Below are 13858 nucleotides of genomic sequence, written 5' to 3' on the forward strand. Positions count from 1 at the left end.
GCAATGTATAGAGTGTATTCCTTCAAAGTTAAGACTAGTTTAAAGTTCTCTTCATTGAAAAGTACAGTGCTTTTCCTTAAAAAATAAGGACATTTCAATGTGACCCCAAACTTTTGAACGGTAGTGTATGTGTGTGTGCTCAAATATGGCTTCTGGGAAGAAAATAAAGGATTAAAGATGAATTACTAAACAGACATTAATGAAGACGTTCCCCAGCACATTGGCCAGGAGTCCTTCTTGATGCTGTCTCACAACTGTCTCAAACATCTCTCTCAGATAAGGCTGAGGATGATGGGAATGTCTTGCTGCTTGTCTGCCGGATCTCCGTTTTCTTCATTTTCAATCATGTCGCCCTCCTCCTACTATCTGCTAACATTAGCGCCATCCATACCATTATGTGCTAACGTTAGCGGCATCAAGCCGCAATGATTTCCTGTGAATGAATGCAGAATGCCGAATCTGTTGAGTTGTCTTGGTGGTGCGTCAAAGGCAACGTACAGTAGATATACTCCCATTCATTTAGGTTGAACATGGTATTGATGGCGTAAATAATAATAACGATAACGCCAGTGAAATTATGTGAAAGTCGAGGACTAGATTAGGACAGTATTAAAGCTGGTTCTGGTTTCCAACTTCGCCCCAGGTGTGTCTATTAAAACACAGACAAAGACAACTTTTCTCTAGCTAAGTTTCAAAACACTTGTCAATTGAATTACAGTTTCTGAAGTTGGGTAAAAGAAACAAAAACTCATGCGAATAAAGCTGCTGAAACTGTTGATGCTTCATTAAGATCAACGTGCAAACTAGCTAACAGGTGAAGAACACAGCAAAATCACTAGCTAACTTACTTTAAATGTGCAAGAACTATAGAGCAACAACACGCTTAAGTGAACTGACAACATAAGTTATACAACTTACAGTTCTCAAAGAGGCACATACAAACTCAGCTGATAATCCTAGGGAAAGCTAACCTCTTTTTCTTTTCTCACTATTGTCTCTGTGTGGTGCGCACACCCACTCGCGGTGTGAGGCGCGTGTCCGTGCTAATGTCCGACACGACAACCTCTTGCACAAAACTAAAGTAAAAATATAGTAAAAAAATAGTATTTGTACTTCGTTACTTCCCATCTCTGGCAGAAGCACATACAACGGCCCATTGTCCACAAAATGCAGTTGGGTGAATGTTTATTAAATGAGTGAAGTCTTACCCGATCCTATGTACAACGTCCTATAGCACATGCTGACAGCTCCTCCTTTTCCTGTCAGAGAGTAAAAGACAGCTCGGGCCTGGACCTTCTTCTGACCTGGTAGGAAGAGGTTCAGGTAGCAAACATCAGAACAAATTGCAAGAATATTTCTCAATTAAATTAGACACGAAATTCCACTCAAATTAATTCAAATGAGGGCTGACAAAGTCAACAAGTTAAAGCAAATGGTCCGATAGGATTTCTGAAGTGTATTAACTACGCTGCAGCCTGGAGTCTATGAACAGGTCCAACAGAGGGTTGAATGCGCATCGCCAGGTCCATGTCAGTAAGTCTGGTGCATTAAATGTCTGTATCCTCACTGTGCTGCATTTATTAAAAACGGTAATCTCTCGCTGGCGTAACAGACGTCTCTGCCTCTTCCTCTATTGGCAGCTCTTGTACTCTGAACATCAGCAACTACGGTTTGCCTTTTGTGATTTTTCCTCTTTTGCCATTGGAAACACTACGTGTTTTTTAAGGAATAGACTGATGTGAAATGGTTGGTCGATACCAATTACCAATATTAACAGTGTCAATATGATTTGATTGACCAAGTTTCAATAATAATCATATTTTGTACATACAAACACTTGTAAACACCGAATTTAAAAGAGTAATGTATTTTAGCATTTGCAAAACATTTGGAAAAGCCCATAAATAATAGATTTACTGCGTTGTTGCGTTTCACCTAGTTTCAGGGCCACAATAAAAAACGTAACTAACAGTGTTAGTTTTTAACTACTTTTATAACTTTTAGCAAGTGTATAACTTAATGAAAGTCCAGTTTAACTCCCATCTGTGGAAGAAGTTTGCATCATGAATGATTTAACTAAGGATCATAAAACAAAATATCCTGTTTAGTTTGTATGACTAATGAAGGTTTTCCCAGGGTTGGCAAGGGAGAAATCACATAGGAAAATAGCTGGTCCACCTAAAAGCGAGCCCACCTTAAGTTAGTGAGCCTGTGCTGAAGTTGTTGCTAGTTCTGTGATTGATAAGTTCATTTTCTTTAACCTGCTGGTAGCGAGCAAGACATGGTATTTGGCATGGGTCTTGAGAAGTTGTAGCATTTATTCACAGACAGAAAAACTTTCTGTCTCTGGACTGCTAATGTTATTAACGTTCACTCTTCATCTCTCTACTTCACACGTGCTGCCACTGCTGGCATTTAGACTGCTTACTAGTATTTTGCCCCGGATATTGTTTGTGAACTTCCGGATGGCGGTTCTTCACATGAGTATCAAATAGGTGGTGTTTAAGGATTTGAAATGACATCCTCTTCTGATTATTAAAGCCTTGCAAGTTTTGCATACTGCAATTCACACCGTGAAAAATGTCCAAACCACAGATTTGGACCCAAATATCAGGGTCAGAGGCAAGTTACTGTCTTACTGTCAAGGCAGGGTGATGGGGTTTTGGGGACAACGCTGGTAGTTGGGGGAGGGCTGGGCCCTTTTGGGGGGAAGAGCTGCTGGATCCTCTGCCAGGCCAAGAGCTTGATCATCTCTGCATCCAGTTTGTCCAACTCAATCCCTACACACACACACACACACACACTTAGAAGATATACTTTGCTTTTGATCAAAGACATGACATTTACATACACACACAAACCGACACACACACAATGATTCAGTATCTGCAGATGTCACTGTTGGGTGAGCAGTTACCTCTTTCTTCATCGTTTCCATCTTTCATGCAGCTGGCCAGGTTAGCAATGGAGGAGAGCGTGCTTGGTAGCAGTGACCCCATCAGTTCAGGACCACCCTTTATGTCTGTAGAGGAGAAAGCGGGGACAGCGTGCGGTCAAAGAACGGAGACTCATTTGGAGGATTGCTCAAGTACATTTGAGTGAATGGGAACTTTATTGATTCATTCTTTTATGTTGAACACTCCATTTTAAATGATATATTTCGCAATTTAATGTGTTTTTGTATACAAAAGAAATCCCTTCTCAAATCTCATTTTAACTTCAGCATATTCAGCTGAATCACTTTCTCTTGTTCAGTTGTTTGTCATATCACGCTGTTGTTTTGCTTTGACACTTGAAACAGGTGGGGAGTTTTTGCCAGTGACCACATGAGGGAGCTGTTTGGCTGTGGTCTGCTATAAAGAGTGGCATGTGCTATTATGCAAGTATTGTATATTGTAAATGTGTCAACACTAACATGGTGCCAAAATGACCACACACTTCATTTAACACCATTGAAAATGTCAAGACTCACTGTTAGTGTTTCAGAAGGTACAGATGTTTGGTATGGAATCCACCCTCAGTAGATCAACATGCTTTTGCCATTTAAAAGACAATGTTTTTTTACTATCATTAAGTCATTTGGACAACCGCAGACAGTTCAGACAGACTTAAAATTGTCCTACACACAAAAATTACCTCAAGCACATTAACTACTGACAGAAAGAATAAGCTAAATGTATAATAAGTTCAAGATAGAACATATAAACTATCTGACAAACTATTACCAAAGTACTGCTACAACAACATCATGAGAAGAAGCCAACATTATTAATAATAATAATAATAATAATAATAATAATAATTAAAAAAAAATGTAGTCTGGTGCATTTTTTATTTGCCCCATCTATGCATTTGCTTTCCACATTCCACAGGCAGTTGAAAAGTTGAATAGTCTGTATCGACAATGTTTCATTTAAGGAATTGCTCCGGTGCTGCCGGAGGTTCAGCCCAATGTCTCTCATTGTGTCCCTTACCTTCCGCTTTCGTTCTGTTGGCATTCTAATCTAGTTGATTTGGGAATCATCCTCCGAGCTAGAACCGACAATGAAATGATACTATCTTTTTTCTTTTTTGTAAAATTCTCATCACGACAGCCAGAGCTTGCCTTCCTAAGTGCACATGTTCCAAAGCAAGTTTTCTTTCCAAGGCTATTTTGCAGTGTCACAGTTGATCTGTCTGGCCGACCAGACGATTGTATTTGGTTTAAAGCAATGCCAATAAACCAGAGCACGTTTTTTCTTTCCCAGATTGTTGTGTGTGGACTAGACCTTCCTCTGCAGCGCAGTGAAGAATGCTATGTGAGGATAATAAATTAATACCTAATTAGTTGTCCTAATCAATAAAGGCTGCTATAATGTTTACAAATAATTTTTTGCAATCCCTACAAATGAACCTGGGAAGCCAATCAGCGGTGAACAGTTTATTGGATCAAGAATGTGTACCTGGAGTGGGTAATGATGACCCCAGCTTGGTTGGATCGTGCTCCTGGTTGCCTTTAGATGGTGTGTCTGAGCGAGCACTGCTGGTGATGGTGTAGCTGGGTTTTTCATCTCTGCTTATACACTCCTCCTGGTGCTCTGTGTTGCTCCTGTGGTTCTGCTGGCTGCTGTGGGGCCATATTGTCAGGGCAGTGGGGCAGATTTTCTTAGCACAGGCCTCAGAAGTGCTCTCAGGCTCCTTTTTAACCATTTCTGCTCCTATGTGGTTCACCAGCCCAGAGGAAGGAGCGGCGTCTGGGGGTGTTGTGCTGGGCTTCAGTCTTTGCTGCAGCTCAGCCTGCTTGCAGGAGTCCGAGGCATTGTTACAGTCTACAGGTCCGTTGGCTTTGGGAGGCTGACACTCTACTACCAGAGGGCCGTTTGGTTTCCTACAGTTCTGACATGATGTTTTGCTGCACTTACAAACACCCAGCACGGCAAGGGTGCCCCTTGAAAGAAGGGGCCCCTGTGGGTCATCAGGTGTACTGCAGGGTTTAGAGCAGGGGTCGGGGGAAGAAGTCCTTCCTAAAGAAGCCTGAGTTTTCATGTTCTCTGATGTGACACATGCTTTAGGACTGGCTTTCTGCTCAGAAACCCACTCTGCTGACGATGTTACCGATGACAGTGTGGATGCTGTGGATGAAGCTTTCTGCTTGATGGATAGGTGTCGCATGATGCTGCACTGGAGGGCGATTACATCCTGAAGCCACTATTCAACACAGCAGAACAACACTTTACAAAACAACAAGCATCCATCAATTTGTTTTAGAACACTATACTTTCTAATGGAGAAATTTTGGTCACAGGACAGAATCAATGATTTTTCTTTACTGCAATCTGAATCCAGAGACTCGATAATAAAAGGCAAATATCACCTTCAAGCCATATTGCTGTTAAATATCACAATTCTTGCAGAAAACAATAAGCGATGAATGTCTCTCCTTACATTGACATCATCCACATACCAGCTCACAATCCACATTAATTATGTCTTTTATGACCAGGTGAACACACTTGCCAAAATCATTAACATATTGTTTTAGCACACACTACCCATGAAGCCATTGTTGCAGGTGGCTCATTTTTGATAAATGTGTCATGTTGTCGCCTGCCTACCTCCTGCTGCTCAGTCTCTGTGGTGAGGTGCTTTGAGGGCTGACGGTCAGGTACACCACTACAAACCAGCTCCAACTGGCGCACCTCTGCAGGAAGCAGCATGGGGGGAGGATTCTGGTACTGGGACTTGATGGCATCTGGCACCTGAGTCCAAACAGTGATTATTAAAAATTGCGCTACCATAAATTGTCTTAATCAATTGTGTCTTCTCTGAATGAACAGGTTAGCTCACTTTTTGATTGTATTTGGATAACCTGTCACAGAGAAAGGTAAAATAACATCTGAATACATTCTTGCTCAAATCTCTTTTCAGATGCTATGATAGAATTTAGATTTATGATAGATTATTTTTTCTGTAGTGTTATGTTCAGAGCTGCCTGCTGTTCCAGCTTTTCTGTTCTGTCAGCATTTAACAATAGGAACCCAAAAACACGCCAGCACTAGAATAAATTGTAAAACTTAACTTCTCTTAGTAATTCAAAGCTGACCACACAAAAAACTATTTGGGATATCCATTACAAGCCTAACCCCCACACTAAGGCAGCCAGTCTACCTTGATGGTCTTCCTATTGTGCTGGTGGGTTTTGCGCCGGTTGGGTGTGTTCTGCCGATGGACTCTACGCAGGAAGTCCAACTTGACGGCGTGCTGGGACATCCTGTCCTGGAAATGGTCGAAGAGCTGACAGCGGCTGGACAGGCTCAGGCTTCTCTGATTCAGCTGGACATCAGATACACATTTTAAATGGGAAACTAATCATTCTGTTCCACCACCTTGGCTAATGCAACAACAACAAAAGTTAATTAAGTTCTGAGCCAAGACTACTTCTCTTACCACTAAGTGTTCAACGTGGTTTGGACACATCCATTTGCCAGCAGGTAGAGCTGTGAGTGGAGGGTCCAGACAGTCCATGTGGAACAGAAGGGGACAATAGTCACACTGAATCAGTGGAGCCAACCTGCAACTCCTGTGAAAGAAAATACACAAACATCAGTACGAGATATGAACAATGTCATGTCTCTGTGCACATCTTTGTCCGTCTCATTCATCCATCCATCCATCCATTCATCCATCCATCCATCCATCCATCCATCCATCCATCCGTCTTTGTCCGAGTATCCGGTATCGAGGGGCAGCAGCTCCCGCAGGAGACCACAAAATTCCCTTTCCCAAAGCCATATTAACCTGCTCCAACTAGGGGACCCCAAGGCATTCCCAGGCCAGGTTGGAGATATAATCCCTCCACCTAGTCCTGGGTCTTCCCAAGGCTTCCTCCCTCCTGGATGTGCCCAAAACACATTCCTAGAGAGGCGCCCAGGGAGCATCCTTACTAGATGCCCGAACAACCTCAACTGGCTCATTTCGACGCGAAAAGCAGCGGACTTACTCCAAGCTCCTAGCCCTATCTCTAAGGAAGACACTAGCCACCCTCCTGATGAAACCCATTTTGGCCGCTTGTACCCTGGTTCTTGTTCTTTCGGTCATGACCAAGCTTTCATGACCATAGATGAGGGTAGAAACAAAAACTGACCAGTAGATTGAGAGGTTTGCCTTCTGGCTCAGCCCTCTTTTTATCGCAACAATGCAATAAATTTAATGTAATACTGCACCGATTTTCTGACCAATCCCCCCCAAGGCATTTAAACTTCTTCACTTGGGGTCAGAACTGATATCCTACCTGGAATAGGCACTCTTATCGGTTTGGGGGTGCTCTGGTACCAGGTACACTTATGAGTATCTCTATGTTCGAACATGGTGTTTGTTATAGACAATCCATGATTAGCACAAAAGTCAAACAACAGACAAGTACTCTGGTTTAGATTAGGGAGGCTGTTCCTCCCAATCACGCCTCTCCATGTATCTCCATCATTGCCCACTTGCGTGTTGAAGTACCCAAGCAAAACTATGGAGTCCCCCACTGGAACCCCATATAGGACTCCAATTAAGGTCTGGTCCATCAAGGCCCCTGACCTTCACCATGTGGCATACTGTAACCTGGCACTGACCTGTTGCATGAAAAGCAGACTTTGACTGGTAGAGGAACCAGACCATTGGGATCCAGCTCATGCTGAGGCCTCCTGAATGGCTTCCCTAGCAGCTCCTCTTTTCTCCTCCGTTTACTGCTGCCTAGAAATCCAAATGAAGTAAGAACATTTGACAATAATCCAACTCAGATATTGTTACGCTACCCAATGTGCCAGAGAAGTCAACAAAACTGAATATTTACCATGACATAAGGCCTGCACGATTCAGGGAAAAATATGAATCACGATTTTATAGCTTGGAATTGATATCAGATTCTCTGCCACAATGTTTTGACAATGGCAAAACAAAGCAAATTGGCAGTTCCTTTGGCACCTATAGCTCATTGCACATCACCACAAGCCTGTAAACATAGAGGCTTCAATGAAGAGAAGGGAGAGCATTGGAGCGCTTTAAAACATATTTTATACAGTCTATGTTTAAAACTCATAGAAGAAGTAGCGTTTGTGATGCATTCGGCTCGTAAATTAAATGAGAATCAAAGTCATAAAAATGAAAAAACAGTTATTTAAGAATTAAATAATGAACAGGGTGAATTGAGGTTGCGATTAATCGTGCAGGCCTACATGACATTTAAGATACCAAAATATTTTTTTAATATTTAACCCAATTATAATAGAGTCATGGCTTCATAACGCTCCAGATGTCATCTACATTGGGTTTGTAAGTTATAGAGGTATATAGAAATAGAACAAAAAAAACATACAAACAGTCGTTTCCAAATGGAAGAGACATTTTTTTTATAAAGTAATTTTAAAAAGTAAATCAAATATTTTATTATTATAATTATTATTATTCATCAAAACGTTTTTTTCTTCTTCACTTTTTAATGTTTGAATACTTGTTGAAAATAATACAGTGCAATTTCACTGTTAATGGCTGGGAACTCATTATGGCTGACTGACCTGGCAGTGCAGTGGTGCAGGTAAGCTCACTGGGTAGCTGGAACTGCGTAGGGTTTCTCTCCATAGCAGCTGCTATCAGCAGCTGAAATGGCCTCTTGAGGAGGCGTGGCGCCGGAGTGGAAAGCATAGCACCCTCCAGCTCTGAGCCCTGAACTTCATCCTCGGGCTCTGCGGCCTCCTCCTCCCCATCGTTCTGCTCTTCTGAGGGAGTTGGGGTGGATGAAGTGTTGGAGGTGGGCGTTCCGGGACGGCTGCTTGGCCTGCTGCTGGTCCGGCGGTCCAAGAGGCGTACCTGAGCCACTCGTAGACCGGGCCCTGCTGCTCCGGCCCCCGGAGGCAGGCCGTCAAGCCGCAGCGGGCCGGCATTGAGCTCCAGCTCCACGGCTGGGGACACAGAGCGCTTAGACGAGGACTTCTCTGGTAGACCGTTGGTCTGTTCTGACTTCTCTCGCTTCTTATGCCAGCAAATAAAGACCAAAAGACGGATTTATCAGTCCGAATAGCATGCATGCAAATACCTTTCTTTACATATTGCCAGTGGCATGACAGTAACATTGGTGAAAGATTGGGTGGGTGATAGAGCAGACCTGCTACCCACCTTTTTTCGAACATTGCAGCGGTGACACATCCATTCCCCTGGTGGTAGCATTTCTTCACTTAAAGGAGGGTTACTGTGGATTGGTTCATAATGCAGGGAAATTAATTAACATTAGCATTCAACATTATTCTAAACAGAATAATTATTATGCTTCATGATGATGTTGCATGGATTATTTACTAGGATTATGAATACAACATCTATCTTGTGATTGCTTAATGGTTACTCTATTCCCCACCTAATTAATCTAGATTAGAATGACAATTCCATTACATCAGAGAAAAATGCATGCCAATTATGAGCAAAATGATCTCAATTTAAAAACTATATTATTAAAAGTTGGCACATGATTTGTTAATATTGATGTGTGACAATTCCAAACATTCTAATCAACTTCAATAAATGTACAGTTTTCAATTAAATAAAACATGTTTACCACACACATTAAAGTAACATGTTTCTTCACAATATGCAGTGTAATTACAAATTGTGAGGATGAAGGCATTCACAGGCTTGACCATATATAGATAAATATTTCTGCATGGCCATTTCCAAGTGACAGTCTAAATTCAACTGTTCCAAATGCCAATGTTAAAATAATCATGCAAGCAGATGTTTAAAGTGGAGCGTTGCTAAGCGGGACCGGCGAAATGATACAATGGGACGACCTTTAATGTGCACAACAAACACTGCCATCGCGCTACTTCATCTTAGAAAATCCCATAACAGTTTGTCCTTGGAATATATAACCATTTTTCTCTTAGCTGGATTTTAAAAGGTTGGGAAGATGGCGGTGGAATAGAGAAAAAGAGCAGGGAGGTCGCCATATTGTAAACAGAGGCAGTTTCGACTCCATTTTTAGCAGCAGCGGCTCCACTGGCTGCAGCCGCGACAGGAGGGGAGGACCGACTGCAAGCTTAATCTAGCCATTTTCAAAGACATTACTAGACTTCTTTCTTTTACCCCCTGCACGTCGTATTAACATGCCGTAACAACATAACAAAGGCCCTAATACACTATCCAATCAACCACATTGGACGAGGCACCACATATCAGACGGCACACGTTCTCCAAAGAGCAAGGAAATGCAACGGTTATCTACTTTAAGTCAACCGACACCGACATAGATGTAGTTAACAGTTGTTGTATTTGCTCGCCAAAACCCCTTCAATAAACCTCAAGATGCATTTAATTTAAACATGTACTGAATTCGGTAAACAAGCTTGAAACCCCAGGCCACACAGTAAATTAAAAATCAACTTTACAAAAGGGCTACACAAGGCTCGCTACCGCCCTCACCGGCTCTGTTTAACGGAGGAGTGGCGTTACAGTGTGAATATAGGGGGGGGGGGGACCATCCACGGGTTTAATTGAAATGTCGCTGAAATAACTGAACAATAACGACTGGTAAATGTCTTCAGGGGCAGAAATTAATTAACATTTTTCCAGTTAAATGTTACATGGACATGCCACTGCAACACCAATAAGAGCAAAACGTATTTTTTTCCGAGGAATAACCCCTTTGAAGTTAGCTTTCTTCATCTAGCTAACGTTAACTTGTACATGCAGCTAACGCAGAATCAGAATTGCAGTCCCTTGTCTGTTTAACACTTAGTATGCATGCATAACGTGTCCCTTTGCGTTCTGCCTCTGTAACTTACCAGCATTGGAGATGGAAGGCTGCAGGGCAGTGGTCACAGCACAGCAAGTCGCCCCCCTCCCGGCAACTATCACAGGTGTCGTGGTTGGTGGCCCTGCCGCTCCTCCGGACGTCTCTCACCAACTTCCGACTTCTCTTCTCTACGTCCTCGGACTTCGGGGGCGCCAGCAGTGTTTGGATTTGCTGTAAAAGTTGTTCAACTCTTTAGTATAAAATAACGGCAGCCCGGCAGATTGTTTGTCTAAAGACTTGCCAAATGTGCAGGTTTGTGCCCGCTGGGCCATTTGGGGAGAGCGATAACGTTTACTTGTGGCCTCCATTATCAGCCAAAACCATTACGTTAGCTAACCGAGAAATGCTGGACAGCTAGCTTTGGTGGTCTGATGATAATTACAAGTAATTATGATAAAAAAAGGCATTACCGCATTGGCATACGGGAATATTTCACTTAATAAAGGCCTTCGAGCAGAACAACCTCACCTCCATTAAGCCCCCAGAGGTATCCAAATCGTACACAATCGTTGGGGTCTCCATTTTGTCCCACATTCATCCAGATGCAGACACTGCAAAAGGAATTTGCAATACAAATGCCTACCGAGCACACAACACAGAGTATATCCCGTAGTAAATATCTTTTTCCAAATGTTTTGTGGTGGCTAGCCAAGCGATGCTAGCTGTAGTTAGCTGGCTAAAGGAGCTAACTACGAAGGCAAGACGTTAAACAGTCAAGGTTGTGAAGCCAGCGAGCTCATTAGCTTGTGTTGTGGGCCCCAAAAGACAACAAAAATCAACGATAATCTTGCAGGTGAGACACTGGCTTCTTCACACCACTATTTTTGAGCCGCGCCAAGCCTATATACAATATTTTATATCAATAGGTTGTTGCTGTTAGCTACAAAATCCATATGCGGCCTAGCTGGCCAGCCATGATTCTTGCTTCTGCTCCTGCAAAAAGGAGCCTTGTAAATCTGCAAACCCCTGCGCTCCCATTGTCAATATAAGATGTAGCCCAAAAAACTGAAGGAAAATAGTCGTGGCGCGGTCCAATGCACGGTTTCCAAAAGCGTTCGGAATGTGTAATCCTTAAATCACGTATGCGGAGATGCAAATTTGGTTGATGTTATTGTTATGAAAAAGACATCTACACTGGCTGCTAGCAACATCCTCTGCCAGTTGGCGCAACCGCGAACCACCGGACGCGCATGCGCATTGGAACGGATATAGATAATTGCGAGGAAACAAGGAGCGAATATATTGTGTACATTGTATCCGGCTACTACTGAAGTACTAGAATTATACCAGATATTCTCTAAACAGTTTATGATTATACTAACATATTATACATCACCATTCCTGTCACGGTATACTTATCTACTAACTATTAATAGCTTTAAGTTGACTATATCCATACTGCTGTGACTGAGAAGATATTAACTTCTAACATTAGCGTTACTTGCATTGATAGCCCTGTTGCTAACGAATATTAGCGTTACCGGTAATGTAGCCCACTAAACCAGAATACTGACTAACGTTACTGTAAGTCACTTCTGCTTCTACAATTGAATTACTACAGCTGGTGCCTGCACCTTGCAACCTTTCCATAGTGTTACTGTTTGCTGGTCCTGTAGGCTTCTCTAATAGGGACATACATTTTTGTATTCAAATGCAGCCAATCTCTGGAAATAATTAGAATTTTAACAAATACAGTCCAAAATTGTAGGCTACACAATAAAGCAAACATTAATTAATTGCCTACCTTTGTCTATCTAAAACAATTATAAATGCACAAAAATTATTGGTGGAAAATTTATAAAAAATGTATAAATCCAAAATGTATGTGTATATGTCATTACTAAAGCAAGGAAACCAATAAAAAGAAATGTATGTATCAAAAACTGTTATCTTAATATAACAGTATTTTTTTGAGTATTCACTTTACCCTGTGACGCTACCAGCCCCTAACAGGTAACTAGTGCGGTCAGTATCAAACCTTCATATGCAATGTGAATTTGTGTAAATACGTGAAAAGAAGGACACAAACCACAAATTAAGCCAAAAAAGTGCAGTACCCATGCAAAATCAGTTTTTGTGTGTTTTTTTTAGCAATTGTAGGTTTGGTGTGTTAGAGTGCTCATTGTTACACAGCAAAAGTTCATTGACATTTTTATTTGTGCATGGTAGAAAGCATATACTGATACTGACATAATGACATACAATAAATATGGAAAATTGAACTACATGATTGCATAACAATTTATAATAGTGATATTAGGTGATATGTATTTGGGTATCTGTATACAGGTAGCAGGAGTTTAGATTAGATTAAGATTAGTTTTAATTTTGTTGTCATTTTGCAGAGTAGGCCTACAATTAGAGACAATGAAAGGCAGGTGGCATCTAACCAGAAGTGCAAACATGCTGAAAAGTGCAATGTGAACAGTATAGACAGGAAGTACAGAATAAACACCAAATGACATATAGTGCAATGTAGACAGTAGTATACAGTTAATGAAGTGGTATGGTATACAATAAGAATATGTACAGGGGCATTAACAGTAACATAAGAGCGGAATAAATATGGATACAGAGTATGAACAATATAGACAGATATGTGCAGTGTAGTAACAGTAACATTTTAAGAGTAGGAAAATAACTATGTGCAGTATGAACACTATGAAGAGCAGTGGAATATGGGTATGCATAAATGTAGTTACAGTGTGTACATACAAATAGAATACTATGAGTGGGATGGGGTTGTGGTGGTGGTGGGATAGGGTAGTGCAACTGTCAGGGGGGGATGAGGGGTTGTTGCTTTGGGAGACCACAAACTTGATGGCCACCTCCTTTTTGTCCCTGTCAAAGTGGCCATGGACATGGTTAGATTGTCAGGCACAGGCAAACAGGCTTTACAGTGAACTCTGAGAAAACAATACATTAAGTGCATGTAGGCCTACATTAAGTGCAGAACATTATCCTATCCTATTCAGAATTAAACCCTGTGGCTGACTTAAAGATTCAGTGAACATCCACAAAACGCAATGAGCTACTAGGCCTACTACT

At 41.7% G+C, this 13858-nt stretch overlaps 1 protein-coding gene across 1 annotated transcript in view; it reads right to left on the reverse strand.

Annotated features, from left to right (window-relative positions):
* The window catches only part of phf12b (PHD finger protein 12b), an 18808-nt gene extending 6806 nt beyond the window's left edge, over positions 1-12002 (reverse strand). The window contains exons 1-12 of the mRNA XM_034866669.1: positions 11279-12002; positions 10800-10981; positions 9139-9211; positions 8541-8994; positions 7599-7719; positions 6427-6559; positions 6148-6312; positions 5595-5738; positions 4443-5187; positions 2918-3022; positions 2640-2780; positions 1209-1304 (exon numbers count right to left, since the gene is read on the reverse strand). Of these exons, the coding sequence (XP_034722560.1) occupies positions 1209-1304; positions 2640-2780; positions 2918-3022; positions 4443-5187; positions 5595-5738; positions 6148-6312; positions 6427-6559; positions 7599-7719; positions 8541-8994; positions 9139-9211; positions 10800-10981; positions 11279-11344 (2425 nt within the window). The 5' untranslated portion in view covers positions 11345-12002. The remainder of the gene's footprint in view (positions 1-1208; positions 1305-2639; positions 2781-2917; positions 3023-4442; positions 5188-5594; positions 5739-6147; positions 6313-6426; positions 6560-7598; positions 7720-8540; positions 8995-9138; positions 9212-10799; positions 10982-11278) is intronic.
* Positions 12003-13858: the final 1856 nt, after the last annotated feature.

The sequence above is a fragment of the Etheostoma cragini genome, chromosome 3, assembly GCF_013103735.1.
Source record: "Etheostoma cragini isolate CJK2018 chromosome 3, CSU_Ecrag_1.0, whole genome shotgun sequence".
NCBI classification, from domain to species: domain Eukaryota; kingdom Metazoa; phylum Chordata; class Actinopteri; order Perciformes; family Percidae; genus Etheostoma; species Etheostoma cragini.